The sequence below is a fragment of the Leuresthes tenuis genome, unplaced genomic scaffold, assembly GCF_036924035.1.
Source record: "Leuresthes tenuis unplaced genomic scaffold, fLeuTen1.0.hap1 SCAF_13, whole genome shotgun sequence".
NCBI lineage: Eukaryota > Metazoa > Chordata > Actinopteri > Atheriniformes > Atherinopsidae > Leuresthes > Leuresthes tenuis.
Genome location: NW_027325367.1, coordinates 4,880,111 through 4,903,606, shown reverse-complemented (window position 1 = coordinate 4,903,606; position 23,496 = coordinate 4,880,111). Strand labels below are relative to the sequence as shown.

The 23,496-nt window shown below is 40.1% G+C and overlaps 2 protein-coding genes across 2 annotated transcripts; both read right to left on the bottom strand.

Annotated features, from left to right (window-relative positions):
* Window positions 1–5,235: 5,235 nt before the first annotated feature.
* LOC140266996 (12-(S)-hydroxy-5,8,10,14-eicosatetraenoic acid receptor-like) lies at window positions 5,236–8,733 on the bottom strand. The gene is made up of 3 exons (XM_072362146.1): window positions 8,235–8,733; window positions 7,016–7,421; window positions 5,236–5,691 (listed from the first exon to the last, which is right to left on the bottom strand). Exons 1-3 carry the CDS (start codon window positions 8,462–8,464, stop codon window positions 5,236–5,238), a joined length of 1,092 nt encoding a protein of 363 aa, XP_072218247.1. The 5' UTR covers window positions 8,465–8,733.
* Window positions 8,734–19,784: 11,051 nt separating this feature from the next.
* Window positions 19,785–23,275, bottom strand: LOC140267449 (12-(S)-hydroxy-5,8,10,14-eicosatetraenoic acid receptor-like). The gene is made up of 2 exons (XM_072362720.1): window positions 22,315–23,275; window positions 19,785–20,779 (listed from the first exon to the last, which is right to left on the bottom strand). Exons 1-2 carry the CDS (start codon window positions 22,864–22,866, stop codon window positions 20,321–20,323), a joined length of 1,011 nt encoding a protein of 336 aa, XP_072218821.1. The 5' UTR covers window positions 22,867–23,275; the 3' UTR covers window positions 19,785–20,320.
* Window positions 23,276–23,496: the final 221 nt, after the last annotated feature.

The window sequence follows — 23,496 nt, the reverse complement described above, 5'->3', positions numbered from 1 at the left end:
TTGGGATCATTATAATAGAGGCAGAGGGAGTGCTGCTATTTCTCAAGTTTCCAACACTACACTTGTCACGTATCCTAATGACCCAAATCCCATAAAACTGCTTCCAGGCTCAGGCTGGGCCATTAAGCCATTACAGGCTTTTAAGATTCAGACAGGGCACGGAGCCAATCTGCAGGGAGCGAATGAGCAATAATGTAATAATCAGGGTTTGTTTTGTCTTAATATCTCTAGCGTTTGTTTTGTCTTTGCTGTCATACTTTCATTCTGTGTTGTTGTTGCTGTGATATTGCTGCTAGCCTCAACTTGATAGCCACTAACCACCTCTCTTGTTGCACCACACATAATCTGCCCAGAGCACAGGGTCCACACCTTGAATGTGGTTCAGAATTGTCAAAAAGGATCAAATTGGTCTCATAAGTGGGAATGTGCTGCTTCAAAATGACCTGTTTTACAGATGACGCAGCCTGAATAAACTGTAGCACCTTCCTGCAAAAGGGTGGAAATTGGAACCTCAAGAGGCTGAACAGCAATGTCAATATTTGGATGCTGAAGGGAATCGTTTAGAGGATGTGAAGAAGCAGCTTTTTGTATGTTTGGGAAGAAAAGGAAGAGGTAAGACAGCTTAGTTTTGAGTGTATTCTATGTATTTACAGCAGCAATATACAAATCTTTTCAGTCAGTATCAGTAGTCGCACACATAATCCAGTTTGGATCATCCACAACACAAATATATGCAGCATGAATACATAAAGGTTTATTTAATCTTTCTGGGTTTTTCACTTTTAAACATTATGTAAGTTTGAAGAAATATGAGCAATCGACAAAACCAGAGAGAGGCCAAAACAAGTTGCAAGATCATTAAAACATGTTTAATCAGTATAATGTGGTTTAACCCCAATTTAAAAAAAAAAAAAAAAAAAAAAAACTGGGTCAAGTTGGTTTGAGATGGTGCTGATGCGGATGTTTTTTAGTACACAGAGATGGTTTCCTGAGTAGCCAACAAGAGCTTTCCAAAAACCAAAATACAGCTCAGACAGTTTTAACAAGAGGACAAACAGCTGTTTTTACTATATCTCTGGATATTTTGTGGTTATCAAAGGACCAACATGTACAAGGGTCCAAATAAATAACTCATTCACATCAAAATAGACACGACTGTCGAGTTTTGCATCGGATCAGGCAGAAGTCGCATAATACAGTCAGACGGGGTCTCAACATGACCTTGTTAATCTACTTAAATGCCCTGTACGCCCACACTGATGTTTGCAACACTTTGAGTTGAACAACCATCTTAAAAGCTCTGTCCGCGCATGTGTAAGGAGGACATCTCAGTGAGCATCGACAGGATTTCACATTTAAAAAGTGCAAAGAATTTTTCAAAAGAAAGTCTCTTGTGGTTATTAAAACCTTTAACTTGAAACTACGTGGTCATCTATGAGCTATATTTTCCCCATTTGATTAAGCTCACAGACCGTTTTTAAGGACAATTGATGCAGTTCGAAAAGATAACATTTAATGTTCTGACGTAGGTTTAAAAACACCTACGTGAGTGGAACAATGGTTATCTGTGCAGCTTACCAAGTGTGAGTTTACCAAGACACGCTCACAATTTGTGTAATCATTTCTCTATCATCTGCAAGGAAATGGTTTTAGCTGCAGAGTTTGTTGTAGTAGTCCCCAGGCCAAAGTCAGAATTCAGCAGTCTCTTCTTGAGAAACGAGGGGCAGAAGGTGGATATATAAGCATCTTTAAAGCCTGAATGACAGAAGCAGTAAACCAGCGGGTCCAGTAGGCAGTCGGTGTAGGACAAAACCATGAGGCTGTCGTACACCTGAACCGCTATTTTCTCTGCATCCTCCCACCCTTTCAGCCGCACGCTCAGCAGCACCGCTCTGGCTATTGCACAAGGCAGGAAGCAGATGGAGAAGACGATGACCACAGACATGACGACAAACACAGCTCTCCTTAGTCTGGTCTTCTCCCCGACAGTCTTCTTCCTCAGCCGGTTGACGATGCGAGCCGTGCAGTAGACGAGGATGAAGAAGGGGATTATGATCTGAGAGAAGAAGACGACCTGAAAAAAAAGAGAACTATTATTAATCATGATGGCACAGCTTCTTCAGAAGTTCCCAAAATAAAAAAAACTCCCTCAAACACTATTTTAAAGTTGTGGTTTTGACACATTTCTGCTATTTATTGCCCTTATCTTGAATAGACGCCAGATGTGTTCCTTTCACAGAAGACGCTTATTTTCTTAAGCAAAGAAGAGGCCGACAACATTATCCAGAAGCCACGACAAAGTCCCCATTTCTTTTATTTTGGTCTAAACTCATTAAATGAGTGATAATCGATCACTCATCAAAACAGTTAAGTCAACACTGTATGTGGACAGATACAAATCAACTCAAATGCTGTAAGTGTACTTATGTTGCCTCTGGTAAGCAGCCAGTTAGGGGAAGTGGAAAGATTTACTATCAAAGGTAATAATTAGTAACTTGAAAGGCAATCTTTAGTGGAAGTCTGTAGGTTTATATAAATGGCTGCTGGCTCTGGACACGCCAAACTCGCACTCACTTTTTCACATTATCCTTTAAATACAACCTCAAATAAGAACATTTTTGGTAAGTATATTCTATAAAATATAAGGCAGCGACTCCCAGGTTTAATTTCACTTTTGTTTCATTGCAGACCGTACGAACCCAAGATACTGGGTTCATCCAGTTTTGCATTTCATGCCTCAAACACGAGTGGAAAAAAGTGGAATGTAGGTTATCTATGACCAGGGATAATGTCAACAGGTGATGGTAATCTTCATTAAGTAAACAAAAATCAGCCTCCATGAAAGACTTTGAGGGAGAAAGATGGGCAGAGGATCTCCGGTTTGTTAGCACATGTGTGAGAAAATCAAATGAAGACTGGAGGGTCATAGTTCTTCCTCTACAGTGGATAAACTCATTAAAGAGTCCAAGCAATCTGCTGGAATTTCAGTGCATAAAGGTCAACGGAGCAAGCATGAGCTGCCCAACTGCCTTTTATTCAAAAACTGTGCGACCAAACCCTCAATGGAAAAGGCTCCTTTCCTCACAAATCCCAATCAAACCTTAAAAAACACCATAAAATATCCCACCAGGTTTCTCGTGTATTTTATGTGGAGACACTTCAACACACAGGCTGTTTTATGGGCACGGGATTTTTCTAGTAAAAAACTAATTATAATAAATCACAGCATGTTTTTATCTCATAAGGAGGATCCCAGAGTGGAAGTTTTATTTGGTTAGGGCACAAACAATGCAATACAGTGAAGTAGTCTGTGTTTCTGTCTTTCCACTAGATGTCTGTAGAGCATCAGTTCACATCGAGAGTAAAGCAGACTGCACTGCCTGGTAGTTGCTGGATGAAGCTCTTAAATGTGTTTAACTCTCCAGATCATCCATAGGAGGTGGTTCAGAGACAAATCTGTAAGATTCTACTGTAGCAGAGCAGACTCCTTTGGGAACAGGTCTGTGTTGGGCAGCACACTCCACCATCAGTGCATCCAGTGCAAGAATCTGTCAGCACTGAGTTGAGGCTATTTCTGCAACTCATTTTCAACACTCTGAACTTCAACAGAGCAGAGTCCAGGTTTGGGATCATTATAATAGAGGCAGAGGGAGTGCTGCTATTTCTCAAGTTTCCAACACTACACTTGTCACGTATCCTAATGACCCAAATCCCATAAAACTACTTCCAGGCTCAGGCTGGGCCATTAAGCCATTACAGGCTTTTAAGATTCAGACAGGGCACGGAGCCAATCTGCAGGGAGCGAACGAGCAATAATGTAATAATCAGGGTTTGTTTTGTCTTAATATCTCTAGCGTTTGTTTTGTCTTTGCTGTCATACTTTCATTCTGTGTTGTTGTTGCTGTGATATTGCTGCTAGCCTCAACTTGATAGCCACTAACCACCTCTCTTGTTGCACCACACATAATCTGCCCAGAGCACAGGGTCCACACCTTGAATGTGGTTCAGAATTGTCAAAAAGGATCAAATTGGTCTCATAAGTGGGAATGTGCTGCTTCAAAATTACCTGTTTTACGGATGACGCAGCCTGAATAAACTGTAGCACCTTCCTGCAAAAGGGTGGAAATTGGAACCTCAAGAGGCTGAACAGCAATGTCAATATTTGGATGCTGAAGGGAATCGTTTAGAGGATGTGAAGAAGCAGCTTTTTGTATGTTTGGGAAGAAAAGGAAGAGGTAAGACAGCTTAGTTTTGAGTGTATTCTATGTATTTACAGCAGCAATATACAAATCTTTTCAGTCAGTATCAGTAGTCGCACACATAATCCAGTTTGGATCATCCACAACACAAATATATGCAGCATGAATACATAAAGGTTTATTTAATCTTTCTGGGTTTTTCACTTTTAAACATCTGTTATGTAAGTTTGAAGAAATATGAGCAATCGACAAAACCAGAGAGAGGCCAAAACAAGTTGCAAGATCATTAAAACATGTTTAATCAGTATAATGTGGTTTAACCCCAATTTTTACAAAAAAAAAAAAACGGGTCAAGTTGGTTTGAGATGGTGCTGATGCGGATGTTTTTTAGTACACAGAGATGGTTTCCTGAGTAGCCAACAAGAGCTTTCCAAAAACCAAAATACAGCTCAGACAGTTTTAACAAGAGGACAAACAGCTGTTTTTACTATATCTCTGGATATTTTGTGGTTATTAATGGACCAACATGTACAAGGGTCCAAATAAATAACTCATTCACATCAAAATAGACACGACTGTCGAGTTTTGCATCGGATCAGGCAGAAGTCGCATAATACAGTCAGACGGGGTCTCAACATGACCTTGTTAATCCACTTAAATGCCCTGTACGCCCACACTGATGTTTGCAACACTTTGAGTTGAACAACCATCTTAAAAGCTCTGTCCGCGCATGTGTAAGGAGGACATCTCAGTGAGCATCGACAGGATTTCACATTTAAAAAGTGCAAAGAATTTTTCAAAAGGAAGTCTTGTGGTTATTAAAACCTTTAACTTGAAACTACGTGGTCATCTATGAGCTATATTTTCCCCATTTGATTAAGCTCACAGACCGTTTTTAAGGACAATTGATGCAGTTCGAAAAGATAACATTTAATGTTCTGACGTAGGTTTAAAAACACCTACGTGAGTGGAACAATGGTTATCTGTGCAGCTTACCAAGTGTGAGTTTACCAAGACACGCTCACAATTTGTGTAATCATTTCTCTATCATCTGCAAGGAAATGGTTTTAGCTGCAGAGTTTGTTGTAGTAGTCCCCAGGCCAAAGTCAGAATTCAGCAGTCTCTTCTTGAGAAACGAGGGGCAGAAGGTGGATATATAAGCATCTTTAAAGCCTGAATGACAGAAGCAGTAAACCAGCGGGTCCAGTAGGCAGTCGGTGTAGGACAAAACCATGAGGCTGTCGTACACCTGAACCGCTATTTTCTCTGCATCCTCCCACCCTTTCAGCCGCACGCTCAGCAGCACCGCTCTGGCTATTGCACAAGGCAGGAAGCAGATGGAGAAGACGATGACCACAGACATGACGACAAACACAGCTCTCCTTAGTCTGGTCTTCTCCCCAACAGTCTTCTTCCTCAGCCGGTTGACGATGCGAGCCGTGCAGTAGACGAGGATGAAGAAGGGGATTATGATCTGAGAGAAGAAGACGACCTGAAAAAAAAGAGAACTATTATTAATCATGATGGCACAGCTTCTTCAGAAGTTCCCAAAATAAAAAAAAACTCCCTCAAACACTATTTTAAAGTTGTGGTTTTGACACATTTCTGCTGTTTATTGCCCTTATCTTGAATAGACGCCAGATGTGTTCCTTTCACAGAAGACGCTTATTTTCTTAAGCAAAGAAGAGGCCGACAACATTATCCAGAAGCCACGACAAAGTCCCCATTTCTTTTATTTTGGTCTGAACTCATTAAATGAGTGATAATCGATCACTCATCAAAACAGTTAAGTCAACACTGTATGTGGACAGATACAAATCAACTCAAATGCTGTAAGTGTACTTATGTTGCCTCTGGTAAGCAGCCAGTTAGGGGAAGTGGAAAGATTTACTATCAAAGGTAATAATTAGTAACTTGAAAGGCAATCTTTAGTGGAAGTCTGTAGGTTTATATTAATGGCTGCTGGCTCTGGACACGCCAAACTCGCACTCTCTTTTTCACATTATCCTTTAAATACAACCTCAAATAAGAACATTTTTGCTAAGTATATTCTATAAAATATAAGGCAGCGACTCCCAGGTTTAATTTCACTTTTGTTTCATTGCAGACCGTACGAACCCAAGATACTGGGTTCATCCAGTTTTGCATTTCATGCCTCAAACACGAGTGGAAAGAAGTGGAATGTAGGTTATCTATGACCAGGGATAATGTCAACAGGTGATGGTAATCTTCATTAAGTAAACAAAAATCAGCCTCCATGAAAGACTTTGAGGGAGAAAGATGGGCAGAGGATCTCCGGTTTGTTAGCACATGTGTGAGAAAATCAAACGAAGACTGCAGGGTCATAGTTCTTCCTCTACAGTGGATAAACTCATTAAAGAGTCCAAGCAATCTGCTGGAATTTCAGTGCATAAAGGTCAACGGAGCAAGCATGAGCTGCCCAACCCCTGAGCTGTTGCTGCATGGGAAACCTTTGTGAAGCACTAGAATACAGAGTCAAATTCATAAATGCCACTTTAAACTTTGACTTTATTTCGAGGTGTCTGGGATGGTATGGGGTTGTGTCAGTGCCCTCGGCAAAGTTCATTTCCACGTCTGTGATGGCAGCATTGATACAGACCACATCCTTTTCAGGGACATTTTTCAACGAGACGATGTAAAACCACATTCTGCACTCATTACAAAGAGGATGCTGGTGCTGGATTGGCCCACTCCCTCCCTGAGCTGTGCCCAGGGGAGGATGTGTGAAGAAAATATGAAACCGCGACGACCACATACGCAAGAAGAGAGAACAAAGCAACGTAATCAGTCAGTACCTCTCTGAAGGTGTCCGTCACATCATGAGAGGGCGTTTCCACTTGACGTCCGTGGCTGTTGCAGCACTCAAAAGTCTTGACCATCGTGGGGACGGTGAGGGGCAGCAAGAGGAGCCAGATGACCACAGAGATCTGAGGAGACTTCCTCAACACTTTCACGCAGTTTCTCCTCCCGAGATGGACCACATTGAAGTAACGATCGAGGGACAGGGTGATGAGGAAGGCGATACTGGCCCCACGGTTGAGGAACAGCATGAAAAGCATCATTTTACAAACCATATTATCCTGGCTGCGCCTCAGGTTGTGCTGGTAATGGTAGATCTTGACCGGCAGGCAGGCCACCAGCAAAAAATCAGCAACCACTATGTTGAACAGGAAGATGCTTTTGTTCTTCCAGAACTTGAATCTATGGAGGAAGCAATTCACAGAAGTCCGTTGTTTAACTGTTTATAAAAGTGCTGTAAGCACAGAGAAGCAGTGAGAAAGTTTAGCAGATGACTGAGCTTATCAAAACATTTCATCTGACGCATCTACGGAACATGTGCACAGTTTGCTCACTGGTCCACCGGTAAAAGCTCATAAGCAAGTGTAATTCATCTATATGCCAAATGGCTCATAATTTCCACTGCTTCTCCCTCTTCACTGTGCCGGACAGCTCTGGATGCCATTCCAGCACTGTCAGAGTTACTCATTGGCCAACATTTAACATATTTCTTTATCTAAGTGCAGTTCTTACGGCCAAATCTTTTCAAAAATGCAATTTCAGCTCTTAATGTTCCAGTAAATGGAAATGTGTGCTGCAGATACAGGAAACCTCAGGTTTGTTTTTAACACTGCAAGGCAAGTTTATTTGTAGAGCACAATTCGTACACAAGGCAATTCCCAGTGCTTTACAGCTGCACGTGTTGCGCAATGTTTTTCATGAACGTGGTTCATTTAGATTTGACTTTGCTGCTAACAAATTAAATGGGTTGTTCACAAAGTTCCCCTCATGATCTTTAGTGCACAGAGCATATCATTATGTTTTCCTTTGTCATCAGTTTTACAGCTTTAAAAGTAGAAAAAAAAAACTTCTGGCTTATCTTTTCTATCACAGTTTTACTTCACTGACTCAGGCTGAAGCTTAAATGTCAGAAAAATCTGATTTCCCAACCTCTTTGTGACCATGTTTGAAAGTACTGGCAGAAAACAGGTGAATTATGGCTGCGTGTCCACATACCTGAAGATGAAGATGTAGAGCACCGACAGGTTGAGAGGTAAACCCAGAACAAATTCTCCCACCATCAGCCAGGAGAGGGTTAGATATGTGGCGTTAGATGGTGTGTTGCAGTGGTCAACTGATGAGTTTGTAGTCATCTCTGGGTAGTTTGTCAAAACAGTGTTGAACATAACAGAAGTAAAGTAGTTTTTTGGCAATACGAAAGAATAGTGGTTCTTGTTGATCGGCATCACAAAGTTGAGTCCTTTGTCTTGGATCTTGTTATAGTTTCCTCTGGCTTTGAATCTTCTCTCCTCTGGCACAGATCCCCTTTCTCCCTCTTATCTGAAAAAATTCAAACAGTCCTCTCAGAGAGTCTTGCAGTGATTTTGGGGCTTCGCCAAGCCTCTTTCATCCATGCCTGAAGACACTGTGGAAAAGGGCACGATAAACATAACATTGACAGAAAAATATAGCTGAGTCAAAGAGAAAATGCCCTGTCTGAGCCTGTGTGCTTTACTTGTGTGAGGCTGCCACCGATCCGTCTGAGAGGAGGAATTTATAGTCAGCTGGAGGTGTGGTTTAAAGAGACGGGCTCAACTTACTTTTCATTCTCAGAAAAACTAATGTGAAGCTTTGACTTGGCTCTCTGACGGCATAAGACGACTGTAAGTTCCACTAAACACAGGAAGTTTGTCACTCACGCACCACAATGACCATACGTGTCTTGCCTGGAGATGATCAATATAGATATGTGAAGACATTGTTTTTCAAGCAAAATTAAAAATTAACTTGTGTTATAACAAGAAAAGAGTGAATTTAATCTAAAGTGAATAAACTTGGCTTTTGACCCACCAATCTACACTCAACAACCTACATTTAATACATGTATTAAAATCAGAAACAATCTTTTATTCGCAAATGTATTCAGATCTTTTTGTTAAAGATCCTAAACCCAAAGTTATAACTTTGGATTTTCTTGGAAAAGTCTCAGAGTGCATCTGGATTCGAGCGTTTTGTTTCGATCTTCCTGGCAGATCCGCTCAAATATCATCCGTATAAATGGGAGGCATCTGAACTGGCGTCTTTTTGGGTCTCTCCACAGATGTTCTGCGAGGTTTAAATCCAGGCCAGAATCAGAGACTTCACCTGAAGAAAGTTTAGGGTTTTCATGGCTGTTTGAACCATCGTCCCAATGTCTGGAGAAGATATTCTTCAAGGACCTCTGTGCATTTAGCAGCTTTCATCCTTCTTTCTCTGACCCTGCTTTTAAGAGGAAGAGATCTACCCAAACACAACAACCAAGACCTGAGACCCAGCCTAGAGAATGTTTCCTACACTTTGGTCCAGGCTGGGTCCCATTCTGTCACCAGATTCTTGGGTCCCGTACGTTTAAAAGCTGGGTGAATCTGAGGAGACATACAGTGCTAATTACGATGGATGTGTAAATTTATTGGGTTATCATCCCACTTAGCATCTTTTTGACTGATAAAATGTTCCAAAGACATCTAAAACTGGGCTAAATTCATTTCAAAAGTGTAAGTTTCGCTTGTGTAAGTGTAAGTCGCTTTGGATAAAAGCGTCTGCTAAATACATAAACATAAGTTTCATTCACATTTAGTCCAGATTTCAGCAGGATTGACTATATAAACAAATGAATATAAATAACTAGTCAAATTTGGATTGAATGTGACGAGTCTATGACACAATGACATCACAATGGCATCATATAGTGTCATCTGTTGATCCAATGAGACGTTTTACAGCTGCAGTTCATAAGTCAAACTGACTACCTTTCCCCTCTGTGCTACCTGTAAGTCTAAACCAAAAGTGTCACATGATTACGTGACCAAAACCATTCACGACAACGATATTATCGCAATATCTCTAGAACATTTTAGAAACAGTACAAGACTGTACAAAAACTCCACTCTGAAATGAATCACCAGAGATTAACTGAGATTATGACTGAATATGGTCAATTCTGGTGTATTGCACATGTGAAATTTGTGCACGTGCACGTTCCAATAGTAAGCTTCATTTGTTATTTTACATGCAAGTATTCAACTGCCCCTTCTACAGTGTCCCAGAAGCATGAAGCCTGCATGGTTCCATATTTATAATATTTTAGATGAAAGGCATTTGATGTCAGTTTGGAAAAATACCTCCTTTGAGATCAAGTGATTGGCTGTTTTTAACATGTTGATGTTATGACATTCATTGACTGAAAAGCAAGTAAAAAAAAGGCTTGTAATATAAATGTATACGGACAACACTGCTTTATTAAAAGTGGTCTAAATTTAGCTGGAGATTATTAAGTAACATACGTTTTCACCGCATTCGCTGGCTCGAATTGTGTCACGTCCAAGCTTTCAGATGACATATGCAGAGAGATCACATTTTGTCTTAATCGGATGAGAGAAAATGTTTTCTTGGGTCTTTAGAGTTCTTTCGATGCTGTTTGTGGCACTCTAAGCGTGCTGTAATGAGCCTTTTATTCAGGCTAGCTCTTATGGAAAATGTCCATCCATAAAGGTTCAGAGTGGGAAAATTACATCGTTTTTATCACACTCCATTCATAGCGGTGAACTAAACATTACTTTACAGAAATAGATGATGACATTGACATGTAACTAAACAAGCATCCACACATCTTCTTCCCACACATGAAGTACTGAAAGCAGCCGTAGTATGTTGGACACCTTCATACAGTCACTGTGAGCATATGTAAAACATTTTCACACAGAAGGATTTAGCTTTAGCTCTCTTCATTTCATCGGCTGCAGCGTGTGGCTACTTGATGCAAATATTCTTTACAAATGCACATTTAAAAATTCAAACCAAAGCAGCATGGTTGACCTATTGCAGACTGTTAAACAGATTGTTCCATTCAAGTCAAACATTAAAATAACCTCTACCCCTCTCCTTCCAGATCTCTGTTGCTGCCATCATTGACGAACCTTAAAACCAGCTAAGCTAATGATTCAAAACTGGAACACAAAGTTTAATTTTGTCTTACCAGGGTACTTCCCTGATGCTAAGTCTTACAGCACTGTCCGACTGTATCATAGACATGAGGTAATATTGCTCTAAAGCAATGCGACTGTGCTTCTGCAACAGGACGCGTTTAAGCAGCAAACCATGTCAGCTCTTGCGCCTCCGACCACAACAGTGCACTTCTTAATCTAACACAGTTATTGCAACACTGCTTGTCTTCCACAGAATATTAATGGAGCATTCCCTGGATGATCCCATTCATTCACCCGTCACTCTAAATGGATAAATGTATGATGGCACCATCAGTTTGACAAAGAACAAAAGATTTACTGTGCAAGAAAATGTCACATGAGTCATAGCAGCAAAAGGAAGTCAGAAAACTTGTGTGATGTCGATAAGTAACCAAAAAACATAAAAACCAAACCACGGGTAGACGGTCGTGCAAGAAGCTTCTTCTAATTGCACCCACTTGCTTAGGAAAAACACATAAGCAGCTTGTTTTTGTAGCCTTTTCTCATGAAAATCAACAGTCTGCGATTTCCCTTTCGCACATGGTTATATATCATAGTTATAAGTGATAATGGTTTCAGACATTTCACACAACTTCAGAGGTGAAAAATTGCAGTTTCAGAGGCTTCAGTTAATTTTCCAAGATTTAAGGCAGTCTTTAACATGCAGGTTTGTTTTATTCTTTGTAGCAGCGCCACATATTTAAGTCAATTAGTGACCGTTTGCAAAGCTTCAATGTCTAACGTGAGCAGGATTGCTCCCAACTCTAATTTGGACGACATAGTTGACTCATTATTGACCAACTCTCATGCACAGATCTCACACAGACCTAGCTCTGACTGCTTTACCACTTCATTATCAAAGGTCACTGCAGCTGTGCAGCTGCACAAACAGGAATGCACGCTGAATAAAACCAGAAGCCGTGCGCTGATCATACACGAGTATAAGGCTCTAGATTTAAAGATGAGTGGTGCTTATGTTTTCTTTAGTTCTCTTAGGGTTCATTTGGCGCTTGGATGACAAATTCCTCCGTGTTGACAGGAGATTGAGCAGGCTCATCTGTGAGAGGGAATGTGATTGTACAGGTTTATGTCAGCTTTTATAAGCGCTCCAACACACAAACAGCAATTTAAACACCTCGATGCAACATTTTCTCATCTGTGAGGACTCGGGCCTTTCTTACTCTCAAGTATCTTTTTTTTAGAGCTCCAGTCGTGATAGAATTGCAGCAGTAAACAGACACCTTGTTGTTTACCTCTTCTGCATTTAGGCTCTGAAATGCACGTCTCATGAATTTAGTGTAACCAGAACAATGATTAATGCAGAGAAGCTTTCTGGATGGGGGTTTGGCTTTGCTCATCACACACAGGCCGGCTCTTATGTGTCCGACCTCGTAGCAAATTGGCTCGTTCTCTGGTTGAGCTGGCAGTCAGAAACTCTTACAATCCAGGTGCTTTCTAAATGCAAAAAGTCCCTCTTGTAGTTGTGGTTACTCAGCTCTGCTATCATATTTTAATCATAAGTTTAAAATGTCCAATTTTTTTCAACAATGATGGTTGTTATGCAAGCAGTTATGTGATTGCCTGTAAAACTGTTGTTTTGCAGTGTTATCTAAGAAACGAAGTACGCTATCTGATGAAATGTGGATGTAGTACGTGCATTCTAGCTGCTGAAAGGAGAAGTTCCCTCCTATTGTTACTCATTTCGAATGGAGTGAAAAGGTGAAAATGCTTCGCTTTTCAAGCACTGCTTAAAGTAGAAAGCTAAGAAAAGTGAAACTTTTCAAGAGGCAGCGCATGCATTTGTTAATTAAATTGCACGACTGGTTGTTGCAGAAATGCCAAACACCAGGCATGTACACATGTGAATCCTGCCTTCGTGAGGCGACTTTACTTTTGCATTTGTTTGAGGCAGCTTAACAAACTGAGTGAAAAGCTGATTTCAGATAGTATCGTCATTCTGCCCTCATTTGCTTTAACAACAGCAGCACGGATTCCTCAACCTGAAAAACAAGTGCATGGTCTGACAAAGTTCCAAGTCGTTTCTTGTTATGTCAGGAATGTTTAGGTGTCCTCGTCCATCCATCAATTACTTTATGTAAGAAGGCTGTGAAGAAAAGCTGCTCACTTTGGTATCCTTCAGTGAGGGGACCGGCAATGCTGCTGAAAGCACTTTAGAAGCATGATTTGGGTCCATTTATCTAAATAGAAGGATAACTAAATAATTACATTGTGGTTTCAAAGGATCCTGTAATGACTGATTGCCACAACAAGCCCAGTATCACCACAAACTGTAAAATATGAACATTTAGCAACTTGCAGTTTCACTATTCAGTCTTTGAAAATATTGCCGATTACGTGTAGTGCCGTCATGTACAAACAAGGAGTAATAAACCTTCAATTTCTCTAACCCTGACCGTGGATTTTGTTATATCTAAACCCAACCATGTACATCATTTCTAGGGTCGGGGCAACTGTTGGACATCATCATGACATGAACATGTATCACAGTAAAGAACAGCAGAAGCTAAATGTAGGTTCTGCACCAGTTTTGAGCCTCTAGTGTAATTACGTTTGGTGTTTTTTAATGGACCAACTTACATATTTTATGATCTGTCATGAGATCTTTATGCCGAGTCTATGCGATCATGACAGAACTTGAAATACATTGGTCCACAGGGCAATATGTCACACTTTGATGGGAACAGTTACTACATGTTTTCCATATACGGCTGAAGTTTCAACTTGTCTGCATGTCAACATCGTACGCCGACATAAGGGATTCCATATGACTTCTGCTTTTCACAGCTTGCTTGTTTTCAGTTTTGAGGCAAGATGCTGAAACCCATTATGTTCCCATTATGTATTTTAAGTGTATAATAAGTGTAATTTGAGTAAATTATTGACAAATACAGAAGATCATGTCTGAAATCAGTGATTAACAATCCATTAGATACAGCAAACACTGAAAATAAAAGTATTCGTCTTGAGCTGAGTGCACTCATAATTCATCCTGTAGAAGAGCTTCCTTTGAGGTGGCTTTCTTCTTTAACATGCAACATAAGATGGCCCCCACAAGGTATGCACTGTATAAGATGATGTTATACAGAATTCCTTCTTTTTTTAAAATTACATGTAAATCTGAGAGAGGTCTCCTCCACTATGACGATACCTGGGAATAAGGGGTCACTGAATGATTTCATAAGAATGATGTGAATCAAATTCTATGATTCTGCACCCAAAGAGGGCTGATGGTGGTCTCCACCACCATCATTTATGCATGTCTTTAGACAGTGAGATGCTTTATTGAAAGAAATACCACAACATCACAACCGCAGATAGTAGAAAAGCCAAAGAAACAAACCAAAACCAGGCTGCAGTGGTTCTGAAATGCATTGGTGCAAAGCCTTATGCATCAAAGCAACATGAGAGAAATGTGTGAACCTGAAAAAAACATGTGCTTCTGACAAGTATCGAAGAACGCTGACATTCATTGTGCACTTTCCTTGGCTTAAAACTTCCCTACAGCGCCTCGGGAGCTGAGATACAGCAGTTCTGGTCAACACTTTGGTTTCCAGCTCATTATCATGTCACGTACCAACAGCTAGATAACAGCACACTTTTGTCATGACAACTGAAGTTGGTGTGTGGTGGATGCAGAGAATAGACCCAAGACGTTGCTATCAGATGAAGAAAAAGAGAGAGAACAAGCACATTAGTCTGGCTTTTACTGCTGTAGAGAGCTTAGAAAGACGGATGCATATTTAGCTTTGTTGTTGTTATTGTTGAATTATGACATTATGATAGCTCTCTCGTTCTTTGTAGCTCATGGAAACAGTATGATCATGAGTGTTCCTCCCTCTGCTTTGTGTAGGCTGTAAATCAGAGAAGACTGAAGCTGAGGGGGATTTCTGTAATAACACTGATACACCCCAGAGATTTACTAAATTGCTCTGTATCCTGACTAATGGAAAATGCACAACATTACCGCCGCAGTGTTCATCCTTGTTATTCATCAGAGACGAAACATAAATCATACCCTTAATGTTATCATCTCTGTCTCCCAGGTGAAGCCTCAGTTAGCACCTCAGATGCATTTCAGACTAACATGGAAATTGATTCAGTTTCAGTTTCAGAGCAAACACAAAGTCTTGGAAGTTTGCAGCCTTTCAAAATGTCCTCTGCTATCTTGCAATACCTGGCACTGTAACACATACAGTGGGAATTATGTTGCACGTGTACTGATTTCACACATAGGTCACATTCAGATACTTTAAAAATTGGCAGATGGTAGATAAACTAGAACAGTGGCAACAGTGACAAACAGCTTGTTCATCACATATATCATAGTTTATAAAAGTCTAGTCTCATCCTTGTTGGTCCTGCAACACCATCTGTTATAAAGCATAACAACAAATTCAGGTGCATAGCTGTACATGTGCAGGGCACAGAAGGAGATTTGTTTTTTGTTTTTATAGCAGTGGCGTTATGCCCCACACCTGTAGGGGGAGACAAAGAGCCGAAAATTACCAGATTGTTGTGCTTAGAGCTCCTCTGAAGTTCAGCTATTTAGATTTAAGTAATCTATTTATTTCTTGGCTGTTTTTTCATTATTTTAATCTGAAACTCACAGCAGACATCTTCGCAGACAGCATGATAAATGACCCTTTAGAAAATAAGAGTCACTTTTAAATATTTACAGAGCATTACTCTTGCCAACTCATTGCATGCCTCCTATCATCCTATTTCCTGTCGAGTGTCTCGCTGCAAACCTATCAGATCAAACAAGTCTCGATAAGCACTGTGAAAGATAACAGCCCAAAACCCATTTACACACTACAGGCACTCAAAACAAAATGTCTTATCTGACCCAGATTGCATGTCAATGTGTAGATTATTGCTTAGTTCATTTTTTACTCTATTCTTGTTTATTTTTGTGCTTTACATTGTGTTTTGGATAAGCCACAGACGATTAAAAAAGATAAAAGTAGCAGATGAAAAAACTTGAATTCTAGTTAAAGCACTGATCGAATGTATCAAGCCACAGTTCCTCTTATATATCTGTAGTTTTGTTCCAAATGAATGTATGTAAGGTGCTCAAATTGACCAAAATATGCCCCTATTCTGTGAGCCAGCAACTTAAGTTCATTAATTACAGACACAGAGTTTGTGTTCACTCAGAAATCTACATCTGTGGTATCATTTGGAGCTACAAATAGGAGAAATCTGAAAGGACAACCATACTGCACTGACAATAGGAGCACTTCTACTAAGCTGTGATGTGAGTCAGAGTTGCCAGGTCTGCCTGTTATAAGCAATTTATGGTCGTTCTTTTTCTAAGAAAAGGGGGGGCTTGTTGCTTAAAGCGTAGGTCCTCTTTGGGCTTGCACCAAATAAATATGTTGCTTTTCTAAACGACTATAAACTACGTAGTTTATCCTCCTGTAGCAGAATCTATCTAAACCCTGATGTGGACCTGTGGTCTTGCATGCTCTTCATTAATTATACTGTTTTGTATTGGTATAATAACATATACAAATATGTTATAAATATATTGTAACAGGCTGTTAACACTTTCTTTTCTGGATATTTCAGTGTTTCCTGTCTTAAAGGAGCTGATAAATAAAGAAGGTCTTTTCCCTCAGTTAGGAGCCCTTATATGCAAAGGGCAACTTGTCTTTGCAAAAAGGTTTGATGAAGGGAGGTAGATATCACTACAGCCTACATGCTTGACCTTTAATGGAATTCCCTGTCAAAAACCACATCCTTACATCCCACAGCAGAACTGTTGCTTGAATAGATGTTGACTCATAACTGAACCTTAATCTGCCGTTTAAAACAAACCTGGAAATGCTTTTAAAATGCAAATCAACCTACATAAGATCTGCATACGTCCACATAATTATATAACACTGTAATAATGATGAAACAGACAGCAGGAATGTGATTAAAAGGATACAAATATATTTACTCATTCACATGTTGCAGCAATAGTAAAAGCACGAATGTCATGGTAAGTATTTACATAATGCCCCCTAAAAAACAAAGAACTGCTGAACTGTTCTCATGTCTCAGGGTAATTACATCTACAGCATCCATCACACATCGCCGTGCTCAAAAGACACAAACTCTTCATCACACAGAATCTGTTTTATGAGGTGATAAAAGCCTTAAATCATAAATCTTTTTCAGCAGCCGCTCAGTTACACATGGAAACACTTTAAATTTGAAAGAAACCTCAACGTTGTGTTTAGTGTGAAGACCCTGTAGTGATGGTGCAGCGTTGATCCCATTAAAACACCAACATCCAACATATTTTAGTCATTTAATAAGCAATAAATTACCAAAACACCTGCACGGCACTCTGAAGGTGGGTTGAAGCGAGTGTTTATAGATTTACTCAACATATTTGGACCAAAACTAAAATCAGGAATGATGCCTGTGGGCTAAAGGTCACCAGGGTCACAGAAAAACAAACAAACTATTAATACTGTGGAAATATTCCAGTTTAAATCACTGTTCAAATCAACACAAGTGACTGGCAAAGTAAGCACAAACACGCCTCCGTGGTGCTGACATTTTGTCTGCTTGTAAACTGTGAGACTTTTCAACCAGCTTTTTAGAAATATTTACAGCTTTATCGTCACATTTTGGTCAGTTAACTGATAATTCCTTTCTGCAGATAAACACGTCCTCTTCTGTTTGTTTGTGACTCCAGGGTCAAAAGTGCAGCTTGACCAGGTTACAGAATGTTCCACAGCAAGAGAGTCTCACAGCTTTTGTTAAATTACGACCAGTCACGTCCCAGTGACTCACGGCCGCTCACCAGTAACAAACTTTTTTGGTTTCGGATGAAACTCGGCACACAGTTTGCAGTCTTTCATACAGCCAGACAGTAAATAACAGACACAACCTTACTCACATGTGTTATCATTGATGTGAGTGATGTACTGCATTAAAGCACAATCTGAACCTCAGTCTGGCTCAGAGCATTAGTCATTGTTTATATTGTATTTGTCAGGAATTTTACACTGTTGGGGGGGGGCTTTGTCATATTATGAGCTGTATTAACGGGTGGAAAACTGATATCATGAAGCAGCTTCACCTTGTTCAGAGCTCAGCTGCCAGATTTTTAGCATCACTCCCATTTTAACCTCCTCACACTAGGCTCCCAGTATGTTTAAGAATTGATTTAAATGTGCTTTTAAAGCCCTTTGTGACATTTCACCTTGTAGTTTTTCTGACCTTTGAGTAAAACATGAACCTGGATGTAGACTTCATGCTTGTTTAAGCCCAGAGGTGACGGAGCCCCTGAACTCTGGATGTGTCTTCTTTTAAATATCTTCTTAAAGCATCATTTTATCTGAGAGCCTTTAATCGCTGCCCTGGAGTTTTATGACATTTTCTATTGTTGCATTGATTTGTTTTAAGTTGTTTTTACTTGATTTTAATTTCTTCTGCTGCCATGTGAAGTACTTTGTAACATTTGTTTAGAAAAGTGTGAAACAATATGGTTTTATCTCTCTAAATTTGCTGTAACTTCATCAGAAATTGATTCACAAAGAATGCTGCCAGACGGATCAAATTCCCTAATTAGGTGTTTTTCGAAGCCAAGGACACTTTCTTCTTAGAGTGGGTAATTTGAAGTTTCATGCATCTGAAGGCAGATGCGCATTGTGCAATTTTGGAGGCCCCAGACAAAAGATGACCAACCACAAAGACTTTGATTTTATTTTATTAAAACTTTAGAGCTGAGAGCTAGATAGATTTAGAGGCTGCCGTTGCTGTGGTCTAGCAACCAAAGATAACCAGAGACGAATGGCTGACATTAAGGACGACCTTCTACACTCCTAACAAAGCAGTAGGAGTGTAGAACGGAGGGATGTGTTGATAAACGCAACACTAGCGTTGTTGTGTGAAAACTAATCCAAACCTTAAAAGCATAGCTGGAAGCCATATGAGATCAACACAACTTCAATTCAAATTCAAACAGAGAAGCACATTTTGAGTGAGCAGCTGTGGCAGAGGTCCCATGTGCTGTGTCTTCTCGCTCCGACCTTGACCACGCGAAGAAAGACACCGCGTGGAAGGAATTAGAGGAGGAATAACAACTTCTGATTAAGTAAGCAAACCGGCGAACGCATCAATACACACAGTAGGAAACAGGGCCTGTAATTTCAGTGATTAAGCTTAGAAAACTGTCCCTCTGTGAACAGCCCCAACACGTGGGCACAGGTCACAGCAACAGTCCCACCATCAACTGCTCCCTAAACACCCCTGACAGCTGAGAGACTGACTGAAGGCGGGTAAATACCCAACATCTACTCATACTGGCCAGTTATACTGTGCTGTCCTCTGATGGAACATATTACAACTCTAACAACATACAGTTCATCTTCTGTTTGCACCTTCTCTGACATGCCCAAAGGATTGTGGGTGCTTTCAGTAAAAAGAGGATACACGGAAACGTCCTTTAAATTTCCCCAAACGAAGTCCTCCAAAGGACCCTTGACATCAGAACGCTCCTTCAATTGAGGATCCTTCCTTGGCTTTGAAAAGCACCTAATGTCAATGACTATTTAAACTCTTATCAATTATTAACCAGCGTTCATTGAGGACCTTTTGAAAAAAGTTATATGTTCTTTGTCCATGTCCTTGGGGGATCAGGAACATTTAATAACTCCAGCTTTACTGTAAGAGGCTGGTGTCATTTGACAGAATAGAAAAGATTCCTGTTCCAGGAAGGAATTTTGCAACTCAGCATCCAGTCCAAGACAAAAAGAAAAACAGATGTGCATTCTTTGGAGGCACGTCCCTTGGAAAGAGAAAGAAATTATAATTCAGGCGCACAAACACAAAGAAAAATCTTTTCAATATTTACAGGGCTGATGAACACATGGAAAATATTATATTTTGCACCTATCTTGTATGTATATGTTTGCTATCTGAAGATATTCCTAGTTTTCACCGTGTCCTTTATCCTCCAAGTCTCCACTCATGAAGTAAATACCCATCTGGTGCACAGTGAGGGGTTTTTATAGAGAGAAATCGCACTCTGTACTGTCACTATCTGTCCCCCAGAGGCGGTAGGTTTCAGGAAGTTCAAATAACTGTGGCGCGGTCAGTCTGTACTGCGTTTCCGGTTGAGCTTTCCGGAATTGGAGCCTCTTTCACCAAGAAAGGGAAGTAATTGGAGAGATAGATCGCTTTGAATTTGGTGCTACAGAAGCAGTAGATCAGCGGATCCAGCAGACAGTCCATGTAGGAGAGGACCATGAGTCCATCAAACGCCACAGCTGCTTTATCCTGGACTTGTTCACTGGACTCCTCGACCCGAACGATCAGCAGAATCATCCTGGCAATGGTGCAGGGGAGGAAGCAAAGGGAGAAGACCACCATGACGGAGGTCACAAGGAAGACCGCCCTCTTCAGCTTGGTGTTATCGCCAACTGTTTTCTTCCTGAGCCGGTTGACGATGCGCACTGTGCAGTAGACCAGGATGATAAAGGGGATGAGGATCTGGGTGAAGAAGACCACCTCTCTCAAGCTGTCCACCACATCCTGAAATCAGAACAGCTGATTAGAAACAACAAAGTGACATTCTTCATTGTTTGGCTTAGTATTCCTAAAATGTGTTCATCAATATTTAAATCCTTTTTTAAAAAAAAAAAACCTTGCCCAAAGCAGAGTTGGGGGGAAATACTCAGGAAATACTCCAGTAATGTGAATTACATTCGAGTCAAAGTTCATTTGTGGTGACTGTAAAATGGATCTCTAGTATAACGCATAAAGACATAATTGTTGCCACTTTAATTTATGTATTGTTAGAGCCATAATGGGTTTTTTTTATGGATTTTATTTTGTAAAAACATTTTGTTTTTAAATCTTGTTATTAACAGTAACTGAGGTAAACATCAGTTTAAGTTTGGTTTGAAAGTATTGTGAAATTCCGACTTTTATTTTGAAAGCGTTACTTCCTGTAAATCCGCTTATTGTGAAATAAATCAAAGAACTATCTCAGAATCATGGATCAATACAGTTTTTGTGACCGCGCTTGCCGTATTTACTGGAAATAAAGTAAGAAATTGTTGTAAAGAGAATTGTTTATTTGAAATTTTTTTATATATTTGCTTGTTGGCTGATAAAGATGGTATTTTTATAGATAACATTTTTTGTTATATTCACGGTTTTGCACGCGGACATATTAGGACATATTAGGATAGGAACAACTTTCAAATTTGATGCAGCAATATACTCAGAAAAATCCCAAAAAAGTTGGAAGAGAGACCAAGAAAGACAGAAAAGTTTATAGAATGTGTGGTTATTTCTGCCGGACCATGCCAGACCTTGTTGGGCACAACTAATAACAGCACATCTACAAACGTGAGGTGAGGGATGATGCATGTGATTCTGCTCATGAAGTCTGATCAGTTGATAAAACCACAACCCAGAAAGTAAAGCTACCAAACAACCAAATGACTCATTAACACGAGTGATCTTGTCATGCATATGATATTATTCAATGTCCAACTTTTTTTTTCGTTTGTTTCTGTTTGCACATGTCTTTTCAAAACAGTAGCTCTGTCAAGTCTGACGAACTCCAGTTGCAGTGCGTCTCAAAATCAACACTGTTCTGTGTTTGTGCCAGCACTAAAATAACTTTGGAAACAAGTTTTAAGTGGAGCTCTTGGGCAAGATAACCCCCGGTTCTGTGGACCCACGCTCTTAATTTATGATCAGGCTTCTCTGGCCCTTAAAACATAAGTAGACTAATTTCCTTGTTTTCAGTGTTGTCAACCCTCTGTTCCTGAAGATGGAGTAGGTTTATGTTACTCAGAGTGATGTCACTTTCTATGTCAGCATCTTAATCAGGACTTGCTTACTCAGCTCTGTTGCCACATTCACAAGTTTATCATGAGCAAAAACACTGTCATCAAATATGTCATTAAAAAAATATACGAACATTAATCAGAACAGTTTTAAAATGAAATGTTTTGTGTTTTCTTCTCCTTTCACTCAGCTCATGCACTATATCCCATTATTCCAATGATTGACTTACTAAAGTGAGGAATGTACAATTAAGACGAGAACATTACCTTTATTAAAGTAGCATTTTTGGTATTGTGGCTGTTGCAGCATTCAAAGGTGTTGAGCATGGTTGGGATGGTGAGCGGTAGAAGTAGCACCCAGATCAGGATCGAGATTTGAGGAGATTTCTTGAGCGCCCTCAAGAGATTCCTTCGACCGGGGTGCACCACATTAAAGTATCGATCAATGGAAGTCACAGTCAGGAAGGCGATGCTGGCGCCACGGTTTAAAAACAGCATGAAGAGCATTGCTTTGCAGACATCTTCATCCGAGCTCCTCCTCTCTCCATTTATGAAGTTATGAGCCTTAATTGGCAAACAGAAAAGCAGGAGAATGTCTGCCAAAACCAGGTTGAAAAGGAAGACATTGTTCGTGTTGGATTTCCAGAACTTGAGCTTGAATATGAAGAGGTGGAGGACTGATCCATTCAGAGGCAAAGCCAAGATAAAAATCATGATCATGACAGCTGCATAAAACTTATAGAGTGTTTTGTTTGCAGCTTCACAGTCTTCAATTTGTTGAAAAATGGACAAGCTGGTGTTTGCAGTTTGACTAGTCATCTTTCAGAGGAAAAGCCAATACAATGCAGAAAACATAAAACTCTGCCCAGGCAGCAAAAAATTCTTCTATAATGATCAGAAAATCACCTTAAAGATCAAGTCTTACCCTACACACAAAGAAGAGAAATCCTGCAGAACAGGTTTGCTCCGTGCCCTTAGTTTGAATACTTTTAAGCTTTTAAAATTCTTCTTTCAGTCCTTTTGTTTGTCCTCAAAGTCGTTAAAGGTTTATATCCTGTTTTGTGAGAGTCAGCACCAGTTCTGGAAGTAATACTCTCAGTGCTCAGGGAAACGACAGGCGTCCAGTGTGAGTTGTTGCTCAGCCTTGTATTTGTAGCTCCTCCTCCTTTATTGCCTGAGGAGGTGAGTCACCAGCAACTTTTCCACTGTTGCACCAAAGAAGCTACAAAGCAGCAAAACACACTGATATCTGAAATACTAATAATGCCTGGAAATAAAAACCAGCCTAAATCAAGAATGAAAAAGCTGAAATTTCTGAACTATGAAATCCAGCTGAAGCTGTTTCGTGCCCTGACAAGTCAGAGTGAACCATGAGAGAACAGGCAGATGCAGATAACTCAACCTGTTAGGACAGCCAACTGTATGAGAAAACATGGTGGGAATATTTTC

Coding starts and splice junctions, on each gene's coding strand:
- LOC140266996 (XM_072362146.1), bottom strand. CDS start 8,464: ATGCCGATCAACAAGAACCACTATTCTTTCGTATTGCCAAAAAACTAC. Junction 7,422..8,234: donor CTCTACATCTTCATCTTCAG/GTATGTGGACAC, acceptor CTTCCTCCATAG/ATTCAAGTTCTGGAAGAACA. Junction 5,692..7,015: donor TGACGGACACCTTCAGAGAG/GTACTGACTGAT, acceptor CTTTTTTTTCAG/GTCGTCTTCTTCTCTCAGAT.
- LOC140267449 (XM_072362720.1), bottom strand. CDS start 22,866: ATGACTAGTCAAACTGCAAACACCAGCTTGTCCATTTTTCAACAAATT. Junction 20,780..22,314: donor AAAATGCTACTTTAATAAAG/GTAATGTTCTCG, acceptor TTCTGATTTCAG/GATGTGGTGGACAGCTTGAG.